The 19802-nt window shown below is 46.9% G+C and overlaps 1 protein-coding gene across 3 annotated transcripts; it reads right to left on the bottom strand.

Annotated features, from left to right (window-relative positions):
* Positions 1 to 1448: 1448 nt before the first annotated feature.
* Positions 1449 to 19066, bottom strand: LOC124004643 (solute carrier family 13 member 2-like). Of its 3 annotated transcripts, none has more exons than XM_046313303.1 (14): positions 18876 to 19066; positions 17233 to 17361; positions 16773 to 16909; positions 16049 to 16293; positions 15751 to 15813; positions 12171 to 12351; positions 11591 to 11713; positions 11037 to 11246; positions 10654 to 10727; positions 5327 to 5347; positions 3197 to 3312; positions 2927 to 3088; positions 2533 to 2670; positions 1449 to 2197 (listed from the first exon to the last, which is right to left on the bottom strand). In XM_046313303.1, exons 1-14 carry the CDS (start codon positions 18879 to 18881, stop codon positions 2063 to 2065), a joined length of 1740 nt encoding a protein of 579 aa, XP_046169259.1. In that variant the 5' UTR covers positions 18882 to 19066; the 3' UTR covers positions 1449 to 2062. The 3 variants fall into 3 exon arrangements, with proteins under 3 accessions (XP_046169259.1, XP_046169258.1, XP_046169260.1); XM_046313302.1 differs by having other exon boundaries at positions 18803 to 19065; XM_046313304.1 differs by lacking the exons at positions 17233 to 17361; positions 18876 to 19066 and having other exon boundaries at positions 16787 to 16897.
* Positions 19067 to 19802: the final 736 nt, after the last annotated feature.

Below are 19802 nucleotides of genomic sequence, written 5' to 3'. Positions count from 1 at the left end.
TATGCATGGTACATGGGACCACCCTACCACCCGACTATGCATGGGACCACCCTACCACCCGACTATGCACCACCCTGGGACCACCCTACCACCCGACTATGCCACCCTACCACCCGACTATGCATGGGACCACCCTACCACCCGACTATGCATGGGACCACCCTACCACCCGACTATGCATGGTACCACCCTACCACTATGCATGGTACCAACCCCACCACCCGACTATGACATGGGACCACCCTACCACCCGACTATGACTATGCATGGGACCACCCTACCACCCGACTATGCATGGGACCACCCTACCACCCGACTATGCATGGGACCACCCTACCACCCGACTATGCATGGGACCACCCTACCACCCGACTATGCATGGGACCACCCTACCACCCGACTATGCATGGGACCACCCTACCACCCGACTATGCATGGTACCACCCTACCACCCGACTATGCATGGGACCACCCTACCACCCGACTATGCATGGTACCACCCTACCACCCGACTATGCATGGTACCACCCTACCACCCGACTATGCATGGGACCACCCTACCACCCGACTATGCATGGTACCACCCTACCACCCGACTATGCATGGGACCACCCTACCACCCGACTATGCATGGTACCACCCTACCACCCGACTATGCATGGTACCACCCTACCACCCGACTATGCATGGTACCACCCTACCACCCGACTATGCATGGTACCACCCTACCACCCGACTATGCATGGTACCACCCAATTATGCATGGAACCACTGAGTCTTTTTCTTGTTTGTTTGCCTCTGAGTGACACTACCATGGAATGATCATGGGAGAATGGTACCTAGATTATAACCCAAATGTTTTTATATCTCATTATATTACCGGCCGCCCTGATGACCCTAGGTCATGGAATGGTCATCCAAAGGTCATCCTGTCCTACTGTCCAATGAACACGGCCCCATGCCAGTGGTTTTGGATTCATTCTATAAATTGTCATTTAATTTGATTAATTTCCTTCTTTAACCTGAATTATTATTTTGTACTGTATTTTCCTTTATTTTTGACCTACTGCTTTGAAACAACTTGGAATTAGCTGAAAGCTATATAATTGAAAACAACAATAATAACATTGAAATAGAAAGGATTTTCCTTCTGTACCCTTGTCTCCGTTTAAACCCAGTGGGGTCTCCACCAGTGGGCATAATCCGATGTCAATGGGATTTGAGCCCATCATTTTTGCCCAAATTCATATTCTGCAATCCTACAGGAAGTGGGTATGAAATGAACCCAAGAAATCAATGTGCAAACCAAATAGTAATGTCATCATCATACATGAACTATAATACAATTACAACCAATACAATAATAAAAACAAACGTAAAATACATTTTGATTTCGTTTGAGATGGCCTGTGATTGGACACTTGAAATGATTCTCCTATTTCCAAGGCTTGAGTTTTTTCTGTGTGCAGTATTTAATACAGTAGACATGATACATAAACACTGTCGAAACAATAGCAAAAATATACATTTTGTGCAGCAGCTTTAAGAACGTTTCACAATAATATGCCACTGATGCTTTTCCTGACTTCAAAAATAACATTTGTATTCCAACACAGATTGCCTTTCACATGGAATATATGTTTGGTTGTTTGTTATTGTTTTTGATATAATAACAATCATAGATCTCCCTCTTGTGTCCGCTCCTCTAAGCTTAAACAGATTTGACAATCCGAAAAAGGATCAAATACAACCTGCATGTTTTAGCTGTACAAAAACCATTGATTAATCTAAATTAATTTAATTCCAATCAATCTAAACTTTGACAGAGGGGAGGAGGAGTACCAGTCCGACCGGTAAACAGATACTGTGTGTGTTGTTATATGGAGTGTGTATACAGTAGTAGCCTAAAACACCCTGAGTGGGTTGACCATCAGCACTGTCCCAGATAGACGTGTACATACAGTATCTCTCCCCTCCTCCCATCCCTCCGCTCTCTTCCTCCTCTTCTTTTTGTTCTCCCCTTCCCTCCCTCCTTCCTTCCTTCCTTGCCAGTGTCTCCAGATCAGGGAGTGTGTATGATGGTAACATTGGCCCAGTCAGGGAAGGTGTTGAGATTGAACATCGCTGCTCCCCAGGTGTTCAGTGCGATGTTGATGGTGATGACACCAACAATGTTCAGAACGAATCCAGCCTTCGCCTGTTGTCAGCATGGTGAAAAACAGGTAGGAACATTGGTCACAGACGGAATGATTCACAACCATGTATTCTATGAGCCTGGATCCAAAGAGAATTGCTCCGTTTCACTTCTGGTTTCAATGATTCTATCAATGAATCACATTTACTGTATTTACAGAATAAAACTATTTTTATATCAGCAATTGTCACAAAGTGTTTTTTACAATGAAGAGATGCCCAGACTGAAACAGTGAAACAGAACAATTCAGTTTGGATCCAGGATAGTATTTCACTCTCCATACAAAATACTGTATGGAGAGGGGTGAGGGGTGAGGGGTGAAGGGTTATAGGTCGTACCATGTCCATGACTTTGAGGTTGCCATAAGAAAAGGCGATGGCATTAGGGGGCGTGGCCACCGGCAACATGAAGGCCAGCGAGGCACAGATGGTGCAGGGCAGCATGACGTACAGTGGGTGGAGCTTAATGGCTACAGCCTGGGAACAGACAGACAGGGTCATACATGAGTCAAAGAGGTGAAATGAACATATAGTGTATGCTTAATATGCTGACCAAACTGTTCACGGGCCTTTAGTTTTCCCGGTGAAATGGAACCAATGGAATGGTCCCAAAAGGAGCACCACTTAAAATCATTGATCCAGGTTTTCTAAGTGGACATGTGTGTTACCATGTGTGTTAACATGTGTGTTGCCTGGTTGTGTGTATGTACATTTCTAAGGGATTCTGTCTTACCATAGAGGCCAGTATAGGCAGGAACAGTGTGGTAGTAGCTACGTTACTGGAGCACTCAGTGAATGTGGCAGTGAGTAGACACAGGAGGAAGGAAATGGCAAAGGGAGGGATGGACTGCAGGGGGGCCAGACTTTCTCCTAGCCACTGAGACAGACCAGACACCTGCACACAGAGAAAAACATATCCACAATTTTCATCATTTTTGTTTAAAAAAAGAAAACACAGACCGACTGATTCAGACAGACTGAACAACCAACAGACAGACGGTACCTCACTTCCCCGGGCCAGAGCGAAGCCTCCTCCCAGTAGCAGGAGAATGTTCCACGGCATCTTCTCTTGGACCACGTCCCAGTTCAGCAGGGTGGGAGGGGCCTTCAGGGGCTTTCCTATAGGGACAAGACACACACAGGAGAATGACACCAGGTTTACCATCACGGTCCTTACAGCCTTGATTCCAGGCACTCCTGCAGGAACTTGGTAGTATGGTAACTCAAGACTACAGTCCCAGAGATCTGTGTATTTACATGTTAGTTAGGAAGGTACAGTGTTATTAAAGTGTACAGTATCTCTGTCCAAATCTATATAGGCAGAGATTATACTGTTATGATGTACAGGACTCTGTCCTAGATAGAACTGTACTAATTTACTTACATTGATACTCAGGGAGCAAAGGCCATCGATAACTCCTAGACACTAACATGACCACAAAAACACTCTATGCTAGGAACGGAAAACCAGAAGTCAAGGAGCCATGACAAGGCACCTCAAAGTCTGCCTCGCAAACTCTGCTGCCTCGCACTCCGAACTCGAACTCTTCACTAAGTGCCTTTAATCATTGTGACACCCATTTATTTACCAAACACATTAAGCTGCTGCCGTTTTGAGGTAGGAGCTGCATTACTGGAGCACTTCGTTTTGACCTTGTCACTTATCAGGAGTAAGAACACTAAACTCAGTTTAGGTTACAGAGGGAGAAAAGTCCATATGTATTTATATGAATGAATGAATGAATGAATGAATGAAATCTTATTTTGGTGTCAAATCGCCAGTTGGCAACCCATCCCTTATGGCATTAATTGACACAAACAAACATTACAATAATTCACTGTGAAAATTCAGTGATTCTTGTCGTTCTGGTGTTCTCTGCAGTGCGCATTGCATAAAGAGTGAAGTAAATGTTTTATATAAAAAAATCTATACATAATAAATAGCAAATAAGGTTATCCCCCCAAAAAAATATCCATTTAGAAATGTCTGCCAGTCATTTATTGATTTGAAAGCTATTTGTTTCGGGAAAGGGCAGAACAGAGAATACAGCCGTGTAGGGCAGGGCAGACCTTGAGGCTAGCGCTATCACGCTGCAGCCCTCTGATGTGTCTTGAGTGTGTGTGTGTGTGTGTGTGTGTGTGTGTGTGTGTGTGTGTGTGTGTGTGTGTGTGCGTGTGTGTGTGCGTGTGTGTGTGCGTGCGTGTGTGCGTGCGTGTGTGTGTGTGTGTGTGTGTGTGTGTGTGTGTGTGTGTGTGCGTGCGAGCATGTGCAAGCCCTGAGAAGTAAGAGTGCTATCAGGACGATTACAAAGCACTGAGTCCTGAAGATTATATCTCTATACCAAACTTTTTCAGCCTGGGACCCAAATAAGTCCTTCCATGAAAACCTGTGAGATTTGTTTGAGGGGCCTTCACTCCTCGCAGGCAAAACATTTTATAGGCCTCCTTCCTGGCGGCAGAGAGAAAAGTTTTACATCTAATTTCCTGCAATTCTACACATTTTGCCATGACTTATGCCATGTTTATATGATATCTGAGTGAGAGTGATGGCTGTGGAGGTCAGGGCCCCTGGGCATGTGCCCTGCTTGGCCGGTCGACCATGACTACTACAAGTTTAGATAGCTGGCTAGACTAATTTACTAATCTAAAAATTGTTAGCTGGCATGGCTAATTGAGTGACTGTCAGAGAGTTGGTAGAGCATGGCGCTTGTAACGCCAGTGTTGTGGGTTTGATTCCCATGGGGGACCAGTATGAAAATGTATGCATTCACTACTATAAGTCGCTCTGGATAAGAGCGTCTGCTTAATGACTAAAATGTACAACAACAAGAAATCTGACAATAAGATAAAAACTGCTGATGCCCAATCAAATTTCAAAAGTGCACCTTGTGTATTCTACTATTCAAACTTTCAACAGACTGAGTCCCCCAAAAAAATGATTTCACGACCCACCATTAACATGTCCGAAAGTCTGCTCTATACAATAGTATCACAGACAGACAGGTAGACACACATACAATGTCTCTCTCAATCACACACTCGTAAACACACCAATGTACTCTCACCACTCATAGATATATTGACAAAACACACACATGCACAAACGTGCACACACACACACACACCCACATACCATCCTCAGAGTACCCGCCACTGTCATGTTTTGTCATTTATTATCATGTCTTGTCCCTGTGCTTCCCATTCTATTCGTTTCCCTCTGCTGGTCTTATTAGGTTCTTTCCCTCTTTCTAGCCCTCTCTCACTCACTCTCTCGCTCTCTCTTCTCTCTATCGTTCCGTTCCTGCTCCCAGCTGTTCCTATTCCCCTAATCATCATTTAGTCTTCCCACACCTGTTCCCGATCCTTTTCCCTGATTAGAGTCCCTATTTCTCTCCTTGTTTCCCGTACCTGCCCTGTCGGATCCTCATTTATAATTCACCGTGCTGTGTCTATGTTTTGCCCTGTCGTGTCGTGTTTCCCTCAGATGCTGCGTGGTGAGCAGGTGTCTGAGTCTGCTAGGTTCAAGTGCCTTCCCGAGGCAACCTGCAGTTCTCGATCAAGTCTCCAGTCCGTTCTCGTCTTTACGTGTAGTATTATGCTTTTTGTTTTGTAAAGTTTATTCTGGATTAAATACTCTGTTTTCGCCAAGTCGCTTTTGGGTCCTCATTCACCAGCATGACAGAAGGATCCGACCGAGGAATGGACCCAGCGACTACAGACGCTCGTAACACTGCCGTCGAGATCCAAGGAGCCATGCTCGGCAGACACGAGCAGGAATTGTCTGCTGCTCGCCATGCCGTGGAGAGCCTGGCCGCTCAGGTTTCCGACCTCTCTGGACAGTTCCAGAGTCTTCGTCTCGTGCCACCTGTTACTTCCTGGCCTGCCGAGCCTCCAGAACCTAGGGTTAATAACCCACCTTGCTACTCCGGGCAGCCCACTGAGTGCCGCTCCTTTCTCACCCAGTGTGAGATTGTGTTCTCTCTCCAACCCAACACATACTCTAGAGAGAGAGCTCGGGTTGCTTACGTCATTTCACTCCTTACTGGCCGGGCCCGAGAGTGGGGCACAGCTATCTGGGAGGCAAGGGCTGATTGTTCTAACAATTACCAGAACTTTAAAGAGGAGATGATTCGGGTTTTTGACCGTTCAGTTTTTGGTGGGGAGGCTTCTAGGTCCTGGCTTCCCTATGCCAAGGTGATCGATCCATAACGGATTACTCTATAGAGTTTCGTACTCTTGCTGCCTCTAGTGACTGGAACGAGCCGGCGCTGCTCGCTCGTTTTCTGGAGGGACTCCACACAGTGGTCAAAGATGAGATTCTCTCTCGGGAGGTTCCTTCCAGTGTGGACTCTTTGATTGCTCTCGCCATCCGCATAGAACGACGGGTAGATCTTCGTCACCAGGCTCGTGGAAGAGAGCTCGCATCAACGGTGTTTCCCTGCTCCGCATCGCAATCATCTCCCTCCTCTGGCTCTGAGACTGAGCCCATGCAGCTGGGAGGGATTCGCATCTCGACTAAGGAGAGGGAACGGAGGATCACCAACCGCCTGTGCCTCTATTGCGGATTTGATGGACATTTTGTTAATTCATGTCCAGTAAGAGGCCAGAGCCCATCAGTAAGCGGAGGGCTACTGGTGAGCGCTACTACTCAGGTCTCTTCATCTAGATCTTGTACTACTATGTCGGTCCATCTACGCTGGACCGGTTCGGTGCTACATGCAGTGCCTTGATTGACTCTGGGGCTGAGGGTTGTTTCATGGACGAAGCATGGGTTCGGAAACATAACATTCCTTTCAGACAGTTAGACAAGCCTACGCCCATGTTTGCCTTAGATGGTAGTCATCTTCCCAGTATCAGATTTGAGACACTACCTTTAACTCTCACAGTATCTGGTAACCACAGTGAGACTATTTCTTTTTTGATTTTTCGTTCACCTTTCACACCTGTTGTTTTGGGTCATCCCTGGCTAGTATGTCATAATCCTTCTATTAATTGGTCTTGTAATTCTATCCTATCCTGGAACGTATCTTGTCATGTGAAGTGCTTAATGTCTGCCATCCCTCCCATTTCTTCTGTCCCCACTTCTCAGGAGGAACCTGGCGATTTGACAGGAGTGCCGGAGGAATATCATGATCTGCGCACGGTCTTCAGTCGGTCCCGAGCCAACTCCCTTCCTCCTCACCGGTCGTATGATTGTAGTATTGATCTCCTTCCGGGGACCACTCCTCCTCGGGGTAGACTATACTCTCTGTCGGCTCCCGAACGTAAGGCTCTCGAGGATTATTTATCTGTGTCTCTTGACGCCGGTACCATAGTGCCTTCTTCCTCTCCGGCCGGGGCGGGGTTTTTTTTTGTTAAGAAGAAGGACGGTTGTCTGCGCCCTGCGTGGATTATCGAGGGCTGAATGACATAACGGTTAAGAATCGTTATCCGCTTCCCCTTATGTCATCAGCCTTCGAGATTCTGCAGGGAGCCAGGTGCTTTACTAAGTTGGACCTTCGTAACGCTTACCATCTCGTGCGCATCAGAGAGGGGGACGAGTGGAAAACGGCGTTTAACACTCCGTTAGGGCATTTTGAGTACCGGGTTCTGCCGTTTGGTCTCGCCAATGCGCCAGCTGTTTTTCAGGCATTAGTTAATGATGTTCTGAGAGACATGCTGAACATCTTTGTTTTTGTCTATCTTGACGATATCCTGATTTTTTCACCGTCACTCGAGATTCATGTTCAGCACGTTCGACGTGTCCTACAGCGCCTTTTAGAGAATTGTCTCTACGTAAAGGCTGAGAAGTGTTCTTTTCATGTCTCCTCCGTTACTTTTCTCGGTTCCGTTATTTCCGCTGAAGGCATTCAGATGGATTCCGCTAAGGTCCAAGCTGTCAGTGATTGGCCCGTTCCAAGGTCACGTGTCGAGTTGCAGCGCTTTTTAGGTTTCGCTAATTTCTATCGGCGTTTCATTCGTAATTTCGGTCAAGTTGCTGCCCCTCTCACAGCTCTTACTTCTGTCAAGACGTGTTTTAAGTGGTCCGGTTCCGCCCAGGGAGCTTTTGATCTTCTAAAAGAACGTTTTACGTCCGCTCCTATCCTCGTTACTCCTGACGTCACTAGACAATTCATTGTCGAGGTTGACGCTTCAGAGGTAGGCGTGGGAGCCATTCTATCCCAGCGCTTCCAGTCTGACGATAAGGTTCATCCTTGCGCTTATTTTTCTCATCGCCTGTCGCCATCTGAGCGCAACTATGATGTGGGTAACCGTGAACTGCTCGCCATCCGCTTAGCCCTAGGCGAATGGCGACAGTGGTTGGAGGGGGCGACACAGACCATAAGAACCTTGAGTACATCCGTTCTGCCAAACGACTTAATGCCCGTCAAGCTCGTTGGGCGTTGTTTTTCGCTCGTTTCGAGTTTGTGATTTCTTACCGTCCGGGTAGCAAGAACACCAAGCCTGATGCCTTATCCCGTCTGTTTAGTTCTTCTGTGGCTTCTACTGATCCCGAGGGGATTCTTCCTTATGGGCGTGTTGTCGGGTTGACAGTCTGGGGAATTGAAAGACAGGTTAAGCAAGCACTCACGCACACTGCGTGCCGCGCGCTTGTCCTAGTAACCTCCTTTTCGTTCCTGTTTCCACTCGTCTGGCTGTTCTTCAGTGGGCTCACTCTGCCAAGTTAGCTGGTCATCCCGGTGTTCGAGGCACTCTTGCGTCTATTCGCCAGCGATTTTGGTGGCCGACTCAGGAGCGTGACACGCGCCGTTTCGTGGCTGCTTGTTCGGACTGCGCGCAGACTAAGTCGGGTAACTCTCCTCCTGCCGGTCGTCTCAGACCGCTCCCCATTCCTTCTCGACCATGGTCTCACATCGCCCTAGACTTCATTACCGGTCTGCCTTTGTCTGCGGGGAAGACTGTGATTCTTACGGTTGTCGATAGGTTCTCTAAGGCGGCACATTTCATTCCCCTCGCTAAACTTCCTTCCGCTAAGGAGACGGCACAAATCATTATCGAGAATGTGTTCAGAATTCATGGCCTCCCGTTAGACGCCGTTTCAGACAGAGGCCCGCAATTCACGTCACAATTTTGGAGGGAGTTCTGTCGTTTGATTGGTGCGTCCGTCAGTCTCTCTTCCGGGTTTCATCCCCAGTCTAACGGTCAAGCAGAGAGGGGCCAATCAGACGATTGGTCGCATACTACGCAGCCTTTCTTTCAGAAACCCTGCGTCTTGGGCAGAACAGCTCCCCTGGGCAGAATACGCTCACAACTCGCTTCCTTCGTCTGCTACCGGGTTATCTCCGTTTCAGAGTAGTCTGGGTTACCAGCCTCCTCTATTCTCTTCCCAGCTTGCCGAGTCCAGCGTTCCCTCCGCTCAAGCGTTTGTTCAACGTTGTGAGCGCACCTGGAGGAGGGTGAGGTCTGCACTTTGCCGCTACAGGGCACAGACTGTGAGAGCCGCCAATAAACGCAGGATTAAGAGTCCTAGGTATTGTTTCGGCCAGAGAGTGTGGCTTTCCACTCGCAACCTTCCTCTTACGACAGCTTCTCGTAAGTTGACTCCGCGGTTCATCGGTCCGTTCCGTGTCTCCCAGGTCGTCAATCCTGTCGCTGTGCGACTGCTTCTTCCGCGACATCTTCGTCGCGTCCATCCTGTCTTCCATGTCTCCTGTGTTAAGCCCTTTCTTCGCACCCCCGTTCGTCTTCCCTCCCCCTCCCGTCCTTGTCGAGAGCGCACCTATTTACAAGGTACATAAGATCATGGACATGCGTTCTCGGGGACGGGGTCACCAATACTTAGTGGATTGGGAGGGTTACGGTCCTGAGGAGAGGAGTTGGGTTCCGTCTCGGGACGTGCTGGACCGTTCACTCATTGATGATTTCCTCCGTTGCCGCCAGGATTCCTCTCGAGTGCGCCAGGAGGCGCTCGGTGAGTGGGGGGGTACTGTCATGTTTTGTCATTTATTATCATGTCTTGTCCCTGTGCTTCCCATTCTATTCGTTTCCCTCTGCTGGTCTTATTAGGTTCTTTCCCTCTTTCTAGCCCTCTCTCACTCACTCTCTCGCTCTCTCTTCTCTCTATCGTTCCGTTCCTGCTCCCAGCTGTTCCTATTCCCCTAATCATCATTTAGTCTTCCCACACCTGTTCCCGATCCTTTTCCCTGATTAGAGTCCCTATTTCTCTCCTTGTTTCCCGTACCTGCCCTGTCGGATCCTCATTTATAATTCACCGTGCTGTGTCTATGTTTTGCCCTGTCGTGTCGTGTTTCCCTCAGATGCTGCGTGGTGAGCAGGTGTCTGAGTCTGCTAGGTTCAAGTGCCTTCCCGAGGCAACCTGCAGTTCTCGATCAAGTCTCCAGTCCGTTCTCGTCTTTACGTGTAGTATTATGCTTTTTGTTTTGTAAAGTTTATTCTGGATTAAATACTCTGTTTTCGCCAAGTCGCTTTTGGGTCCTCATTCACCAGCATGACAGCCACATCTGGGTAGTTGGGATGGGATCATAAAGAACAGTGTTGACATCAGGATGGCCACCGTGCCATCAGTGACGTACCTGGGACATAGAAATCTACATACAAACAATGTCTCTTGGTCCCATTTCTCAATGTGTCCATATGTATTGATATGGTAGTTACATAGACATGTACTGTGTAATTACAGTTTATGTCCACATTATGTGTAAAGCTAAATTGTTAACTTACATGAGAGTAAGAAAGCGGGAAAGAGCAAAGACTGGGATACACAGCAGAAAGCTATCAGATTAAAAAAAAGTGAGGGAGAACCAGGAAGAACCACAAGGAGTGACTAGCAGACACAACACCCAGGAGTTACAACACAGAACATACTGTTATCTATCACTCACGGTCTGTCCTTGTTGAAGAGCACAGTGGCCCAGCCGGGCATGAAGCCTGGTTCTCTGGTGAACCAGAGCAGGACCAGCAGGACAAACAGCACCATGACACAGCCCTCAGCGAAGCACATACTGCCCAGCTTCTTATACTCATTCTTTATCACCCCGTACGCCTCCTTGTCACCATCTTTATTCATCCCGCAGCCAAACGACTTCTTCATGCTGTGGGTGAATGGGCCAAATAGATCCGAGACATATCAGAGATCTCTATATAGTGTCATATAGGTCTCTGGGTCTTATATAGGCGTGTATCTACTTTGTCTATATGGCAATGTCTTACATAAATGGACAATGAAGTATCTATATAAGTGAAATATGAGCATAAACCATTACCTTCTATTGTTTTACTATGCTTAGTCATTATATTGCATTTTTATGTTTGTGAATGTGTCACCTTTCAACATGGATTACAGGCACACAATCATATTGCTTCGGCTTCCTGCCACGAGACGGTGTTATGGATATTGTTGGCTGTAGATAAAACATAACAGGAAAGAATGACTCACTTGCAGCCCAGGTACATAAACTGCAGCCACAGCCAGGAGATGATCAGCATCAGAACCATGTTGGGGAAGGAGAAACCAAACCAGCTGGCAAAGTTGATGATGTCTTCATTCCCTGGGAACAGCCTGTGGGGAAAGAATGATAGAATGATAGAATTAGAACTAGCATTAGTTACAGGAACATTCCAAAGGGTACTCAACTGTAGGTACACCCAATATGGTCGCCAGGCCGGTGCACCTGCCACAACAAACTGATTTGAACGGGAATGTGCAGGGAATTCTAATGCTATGGAGGAAGTGACAAAGATGTTAGCTAACTCCCAAACCAGGAAAGGAATTGGAAACATGATCAAAGGAGCCACTGTACAGTCAGTGTATCCATCCTTGTGCTTTAGCTGCTGTAAGTAAAGTAGACTGGGGACTACAGTACTCCCAGAGATGAACCGTTGCTTAACCGGTTTGCAATACTGCATCCACACACAATAACCATTTAATGAGAGCTACTCAGATGGTTATCTTACTGTATTTACTTGTAATACTACCCACACATATTAAGCATTTATAAACAGACATATAAACATACTCGTCGACCTGTCCCTTGAGGATGAGGTTTGGGGTGGTGCCGGTGAGGGTGGCTGTTCCTCCGATGCTGGCAGCGTAACACACACTGAGACTCATGCCTTTATCTAGGTTCAGGTACTTAGCCTCCCTCTTCAGCCTCCTCTCCCTCGCCTCCAGGCTCTCCTCCACCTCTGGCTCGGGCTCTGGAGGGGGAGATCCATGGGTCAGCCAATCAAAATGTTCAGGGTTTAGAGGTCAATCTACCAGAAGTTTTCCCAGGGGTAACTAAGGGTTTAGGGCAAAGATTTTTCACGTTGTTTTCAGGGAGTCTACAAGCAACAGGGATTGAGAGTATCTGGTGGTGATATTGAACATGACGTTCAATGCATTCGTGTACTTTGTATTATGTCTCAGCCAGATGAGACGATAAGTCCAAACAATCTTGTCTCGAACAGACAAAATCAACAAGGTCACATCCTGAATTATCATATCAATGACATATCAATATGTCTTACTTAACTGTGTTCCTCTACTAAGATGAATGGTTGAATAATTGACAGAAGGGTGTTTCAGGGAATTTTTTATTTTTTATTTTATTTATTTCACCTTTATTTAACCAGGTAGGCAAGTTGAGAACAAGTTCTCATTTACAATTGCGACCTGGCCAAGATAAAGCAAAGCAGTTCGACAGATACAACGACACAGAGTTACACATGGAGTAAAACAAACATACAGTCAATAATACAGTATAAACAAGTCTATATACAATGTGAGCAAATTAGGTGAGAAGGGAGGTAAAGGCAAAAAAGGCCATGGTGGCAAAGTAAATACAATATAGCTGTAACGACGTTCGTCTGTTGAAGAAAGAGAGTCGGACCGAAATGCAGCGTGTTGGTTACTCATGCCTTTAATGAATGAAAACGCGGTACATGAAATAACTGAAACTAAATACAAAAACAACAGAACGGAACGTGAAACTAATTACAGCCTATCTGGTGACTACAACACAGAGACAGGTACAAACACCCACGAAATACAAAGCGAACTCAGGCTGCCTAAATACGGTTCCCAATCAGAGACAACGATAAGCCCCTGACTCTAATTGAGAATCGCCTCAGGCAGCCAAGCCTATACCACACCCCTAATCAGCCGCGATCCCAAATAATACAAACCCAAATACGAAACACAACATATAAACCCATGTCACACCCTGGCCTACCCAAACATATAACAAAAACACAAAATACAATGACCAAGGCGTGACAGAACCCCCCCTAAGGTGCGGACTCCCGGACGCACCTCAAGAGCATAGGGAAGTTCCGGGTGGGCGTCTGTCCATGGTGGCGGTTCTGGCTCGGGACGTGGACCCCAATCCATTAATGTCCTATTTCCTCCCCTTCGCATCCTGGGATAATCCACCTTCTCCGCCGACCATGGCCTAATAGTCCTCACCCAGATCCCCACATAACTGAGGAGCAGCTCGTGACAGAGGGGCAGCTCGGGACAGAGGGGCAGCTCGGGACAGAGGGGCATCTCAGGACAGAGGGGCATCTCAGGACAGAGGGGCATCTCAGGACAGAGGGGCATCTCGGGACAGAGGGGCATCTCGGGACAGAGGGGCATCTCGGGACAGAGGGGCAGCTCGGGACAGGGGCAGCCCGGGACTGAGGGGCAGCCCGGGACTGAGGGGCAGCCCGGAACTGCGGGGAAGCCCGGTACTGAGGGGAAGCCCGGTACTGAGAGGAAGCCCAGTACTGAGAGGAAGCCCAGTACTGAGAGGAAGCCCAGTACTGAGAGGAAGCTCAGGCAGGTAGTAGGCTCCGGTAAATCCTGGCTGGCTGGCGGAACTGGAAGAGACAGGTTGACAAGCAGATCTGGAAGAGACTGGTTGTCTGGCAGATCTGGAAGAGACTGGTTGTCTGGCGGCACTGGGCTGACTGGGAGCACTGGCGGTGCTGGGCAGACTGGGAGCACTGGCGGCGCTGGGCAGACTGGGAGCACTGGCGGCGCTGGGCAGACGGGAGACTCCGGCAGCGCAGGAGAGGAGAAAAGCTCTGGCTGCGCTAAACAGGCGAGGCGCACTGGAGGCCTGTTGCGTGGTGCTGGAACTGGTGGTACTGGATCGAGGACACGCACAAGAAGCCTGGTGCGGGGAGCTGCTACCGGAGGACTGGTGTGTAGAGGTGGCTCTGGATAGACCGGACCATGCAGGCGCACTGGAGCTCTTGAGCACCGAGCCTGCCCAAGCTTACCTGGCTCGATGCCCACTCTAGCCCGGCCAATAGGAAGGGCTGGTATGTGTCGCAGCTGGCTCTGCACCCGCACTGGAAACACTGTGCGCTCCATAGCATAACACGGTGCCTGCCCGGTCTCTCTAGCCCAACGGTGAGCACAGGGAGTATGCGCAGGTTTCCTACCTGGCATAACTATTCTCCCTTTTAGCCCCCCCCCAATATTTTTTGGGGGGTGACTTTCCGGTTTCCAACCGCGTCGCCGTGCTGCCTCCTCATACATACGCCTCTCCGCTTTAGCTGCCTCTATTTCCTCCTTGGGACGGCGATATTCTCCCGGCTGCTCCCAGGGTCCTTGACCGTCTAATTCCTCCTCCCATGTCCAAATCTCCAAATGATGCATTCTCTCCCATTGCAACTGCTCTTCACGATTAACAGGGAGAGTAGGCTCAGGTCTGTTTCCTGACTCAGCCACTCTCTCTCTGCGCTTTCCCCTGTTACCTTCAGTTTTCGCTCTGTATAGCAATGCTTTCCTTCTCGATTCCATACGTGTATAGCCCTCTTCGCATTGCTGTAGGGAATCCCAGGCGGGCTCCTGCACTCGCCCTGGGTCGGCCGCCCACCTGTCGATTTCTTCCCATGTCCTATAATCCCTGCTTCTGCCGTCCATAGCGTCCTCCTTTAGATCCTGCCAGTTCACACGCTGCTCGGTCTGTGAATCGTGGTGGGTGATTCTGTAATGAAGTTCGTCTGCTGTTTGAAGTGAGTCAGACCGAAATGCAGCGTGTAGGTTACTCATGACTTTTAATGAAGAAAATGCTGTACATGAAATAACTGAGAATACAAAACAACAAACGAGTGAAACTAATTACAGCCTATCTGGTGACTAACACAAAGACAGGTACAATCACCCACGAAATACAACGCGCACTCAGGCTGCCTAAATACGGTTCCTAATCCAAGACAACGAGAATCAGCTGACTCCAATTAGGAATCGCCTCAGGCAGCCAAGCCTAACTAGACACACCCCTACTAATACACACTCCTAATTAATACAAACCCCAATACGAAATACAACATATAAACAAACCCATGTCATACCCTGGCCTACCCAAACATATAACAAAAACACAAGATACAATGACCAAGGCGTGACAAAAAGGAGGTTTCTGCGGGCGATAAAATAGCATCAAGGTATAATGTACAGACAAAGGTATGGTAGGATGTGAATACAGTGGAGGTAAACCACAACAGGTGTGAATGAGGTGTGTTATTCCTGGGCTGGAACAAAAGCCTGTACACCCTGTGGGTTTCAAGGACCATGATAGAGGAACACTGATGTTGAGAGAACACATACTGTATTCTACTTACCTAACTTGACCCCATTCTCCCTGGGCTTGACATCCTTTGTATATTTAGCAGCACCTCCATCATCTGCCAAATAAGAGAGATATAATTTATTACAAAAACAGAAAGATGTGGAATAGTTTGTGATTGTGAAAGCTCATGGTCGAACTAATGGACACATAATCTTGTGGTACCAGGCTGTATTCTCATTTGAGAATGGCTTGAGAAACCTAGAACGGATGGTGTTGGGGCTAATGGACACAAAACAAATGGTCACACATACATCTCCCCACCCACACCACTTTCTCCTAACAACACACACCTATGGTAATGCTTTTTTCCTTGTCACCCATCTCAAAGGCCTGGTTTTCCTGGTCCTTAGGTATCCCAGTCCCAGTCCAGGCCCCCATGGCCATCAGGTCCATCTCCCTCTCCTCTGCCTGGGCCTCGGAGTCACACAGCTGCTTCAGCACGGCGTTAGCGATGGGCAGCATCATGGCAGTGGAGGCTGTGTTACTGATCCACATGGACAGGAAGGCTGTGGTGCCCATGAAGCCCATCATCAGACTGGAGAGACAGTGGAGAATAGAGAGAGAGAGAGAGAGTGTAATGTTTACTATTAATTTTTATTGTTTATTTCACTTTTGTATATTATCTACCTCACTTGCTTTGGCAATGTTAACACATGTTTCCCATGCCAATAAAGCCCCTTGAATTGAACTGAATTGAAATTGATGGAGAGAGAGAGAGAGAGAGAGAGAGAGAGAGAGAGAGAGAGAGAGAGAGAGAGAGAGAGGGATGAATGGATGGATGGATGGATGGATGGATGGATGGATGGATGGATGGATGGATGGATGGATGGATGGATGGATGGGGAAAGAAAATGGAGATAGAGTGGAAAAGCAAGAGTGAGGAGGATAGAGAGGGAGATTTAAAAAAAAACATTAAAAAAAACATATAAGACCCTTAATATGAATAAAACATTGGGCTATCAGAACACTAGACCAAACAGCTCTGTAATAGAATCATTAAAACAGGTCTCTTACAGAGCAGGCCTCACCCCTACTAGGAGCAGTACTCTGAGGGCGATGCGTTTGTGAAGGTTCCAGTATTCCACAGCTATAGCCACCAACAGCCCTCCGACGAACAGCATGTTAGAGTCCTTCATGTACTGGTTACACACCTGGGAAAGACAGACAGGGGGGTTCTGAACGAGTGTACTGGCCTGAGACAGGTTCTGCTTAGAAATACCATGATGTACTAATAATGGGATCAACAGTAAGAAGTTTATCAACAGTACTTAGGTGCTTTATTCATACGTCCTCAACCCTGTATCTACTAAACAAAGATTTACATTTCACATTTTAGTCAACTGTTGACCTGTTTATTCTGATCATAAAACAGAATGCTGTTGTCTCCATTACTGAGCGTAATGGGTGGGTAAGAACCAGTCATTAGGTATGGAGGTGGTTGAGTAGAGAGGGGAGAGGATAGTGGTGTTGGTACCTCGCTTGACTCCATGATGCCCATCATAGGGAAGAGGATGACAGGCAGCAGACCAGTCACAGCCAGAGGCATACACTCTGTACACCAGTACAGGGCCATCAGGATGATCACATAGCCACAACTAGCCTCCTGTACACACACATGAGACAGACAGGGACTGTGAGAGTGTTGTTGAGGTAGGACAACACGTACAAATGCACACAACACACAGTCATTCCTCTCTCAGGACCAGTTTGTTCTTAGTAAACAATCATCTGAGACAACAGCCAAGAGCATGAAAGCACAGACAAGCTGTATAACTGTTTTAGAACATAAAGAAGTGTTCTTGTGTGCAATTCAATAAATCTATTCAATAAGTCAGTTATAGTTATTGCAATGCATAGTTAATAACAATCAATTAAAACAAATATCATGCCTACCCAAATGCATTTTACTGTCATTTCTAAAGGTGCTCCAGTTCTCTCCAGTTCTCCATGGCCATAGTATCTCCCTTGTAATTTAACATGATCACTTTGTTGTAGGCCTAATCTTTAACCACGATGGAGACGTCAAGAGAGGTTGTGTCTGCAGGATATAAACTGTAGCTGGGCCAGCAATGAGTTGGCATAATTATGTCATTTAGTTACGATGCCCTTCAGTTAACCAATTAAAGCTAGAATCCTCAATTGCTACATCCATTTTTTGGGGATTATGTATTAATTATGTACCTGTTGATTTTTGAAGAATATAACTTATAATTACCTCATGAGCTTAGTTTAAGTGTCGTACCCCTTCAGTACCCAAAATATAAGCTTGTTTTACTACACTGTTTGTAAACAATGTCAATGCAAACAAACACTGTATAGCCTCAAAACATGCTTAAACGTATAATTGTTATATAGTGGATGGTCAGTCCTTGCATCCCTAGCTCTGTCTATGAATTAGAGAGTGGTTATACTTCTCCAGCCCCGTCCCTCAGCTGTTTACCAAAAGTGACGAGGAGGTAGTTGTATGAACTGCAGATTGCCCTTTTTAATATCCATTTTGATAAAACAAATCCATTCTTAGAGGGAAAAAACAGGCTTGGATTTTCTATAAATATATTTATGATACATGGTAAGCCCTTGGTGATAAAAGATGAAGAAGGAACTAAGGTGCCTGTCATGCAAGTCTTTCATTCCTGCTGGTTTATTGTCCTGGAGGACAACCGTAACTTACAGCGAACTCTGAACCAGCAATGTGCATGGCTGATGAAGTTCTTATCTACAATGTCAACACACACTAAATTACCAGTCCACAGTGGATTCCTGGATATTCTGAAATAATTAAAAATGTCACAAATACAATAGAAATGTCACATCAGGAAATAAACACAGATGAGTAACCAAAACATGCAGTGAAGCTTCAATAAACATATAGAGTTTTCAAGGAATTTCAGCATTACATTTGTGTACAACCAGGACTTGAAATGCTACAGAATAACTTCTGAACTTTCAAGGGGTTTAAAACAAACAAATCACAGCCTCTGCACAGTTAGACACAAACAAACAGACACACACACACAAACACACACATACACAAACACTCTTACCGGTCCCCCAACTATTAGGGGTAAAGGTAGAATCAACAGAGGGATGAAGAATATGACCAGGTAATTCCGATACCTCCATAGTCCACTTAGACACACCACCATGGCTGGTCCAGATATCCAGAGGGTAGCACAGGTACACAGAGAAGAGAAATGGATATATTAAATAGAAGATCTAATTGGAGTGCGGGGGAGATGTTATGAGATAAATGAGGACACTACCACAAAGAGAGAACAGGAGATAAAGGTGCAGTATATATATCACACAGAGAGAATGAAATATTAACTTTGGAGTGAGGTGACTGGGCTGAGGAGGGAGTGTGTTGTACAACACAAGACAGTAGTGTAACTGAGTGAGTGAGTGAGTGAGTGAGTGAGTGAGTGAGTGAGTGAGTGAGTGAGTGAGTGAGTGAGTGAGTGAGTGAGTGAGTGAGTGAGTGAGTGAGTGAGTGAGTGAGTGAGTGAGTGAGTGAGTGAGTGAGTGAGTGAGTGAGCGAGCGAGTGAGTGGGAGATCACCTTACCAGTGAAAGTTTGAAATTACAGATTCCTATTGCAGGATATACTGTATAAGGATGAGCATGGTTTTATAAAGTGTGAGTGTACAAATCTCTACAATCCAGAGAAATATTGTGTACTGTTATTTTGTCCAAACATATTTAAGATGGATAAAAAAAGCAGGAAAAAGCCAAATGAAACGAACCCCCCCCCCTCCCACCCAGCAGAGAGAGAGAGAGAGAGAGAGAGAGAGAGAAAGAGAGAAAGAAAGAAAGAAAGAAAGGAAAGAGAGGAGAGGAGAGGGAGAGGAGAGGAGAGGAGAGAGGAGAGGAGAGGAGGAGGAGAGGAGAGGAGAGGAGAGGAGAGAGGAGAGGAGAGGAGAGAGGGGAGGAGAGAGGAGAGGGAGAGAGAGGAGGGAGAGGAGAGGAGAGGGAGAGGAGAGGAGAGGAGAGAGGAGAGGAGAGGGAGAGGAGAGGAGAGGAGAGGAGAGGAGAGGAGAGGAGAGGA

Source organism: Oncorhynchus gorbuscha, linkage group LG19, assembly GCF_021184085.1.
Source record: "Oncorhynchus gorbuscha isolate QuinsamMale2020 ecotype Even-year linkage group LG19, OgorEven_v1.0, whole genome shotgun sequence".
NCBI lineage: Eukaryota > Metazoa > Chordata > Actinopteri > Salmoniformes > Salmonidae > Oncorhynchus > Oncorhynchus gorbuscha.
The sequence above is the reverse complement of the archived record's forward strand: the minus strand, read 5'-3'. Positions and strand labels throughout refer to the sequence as shown.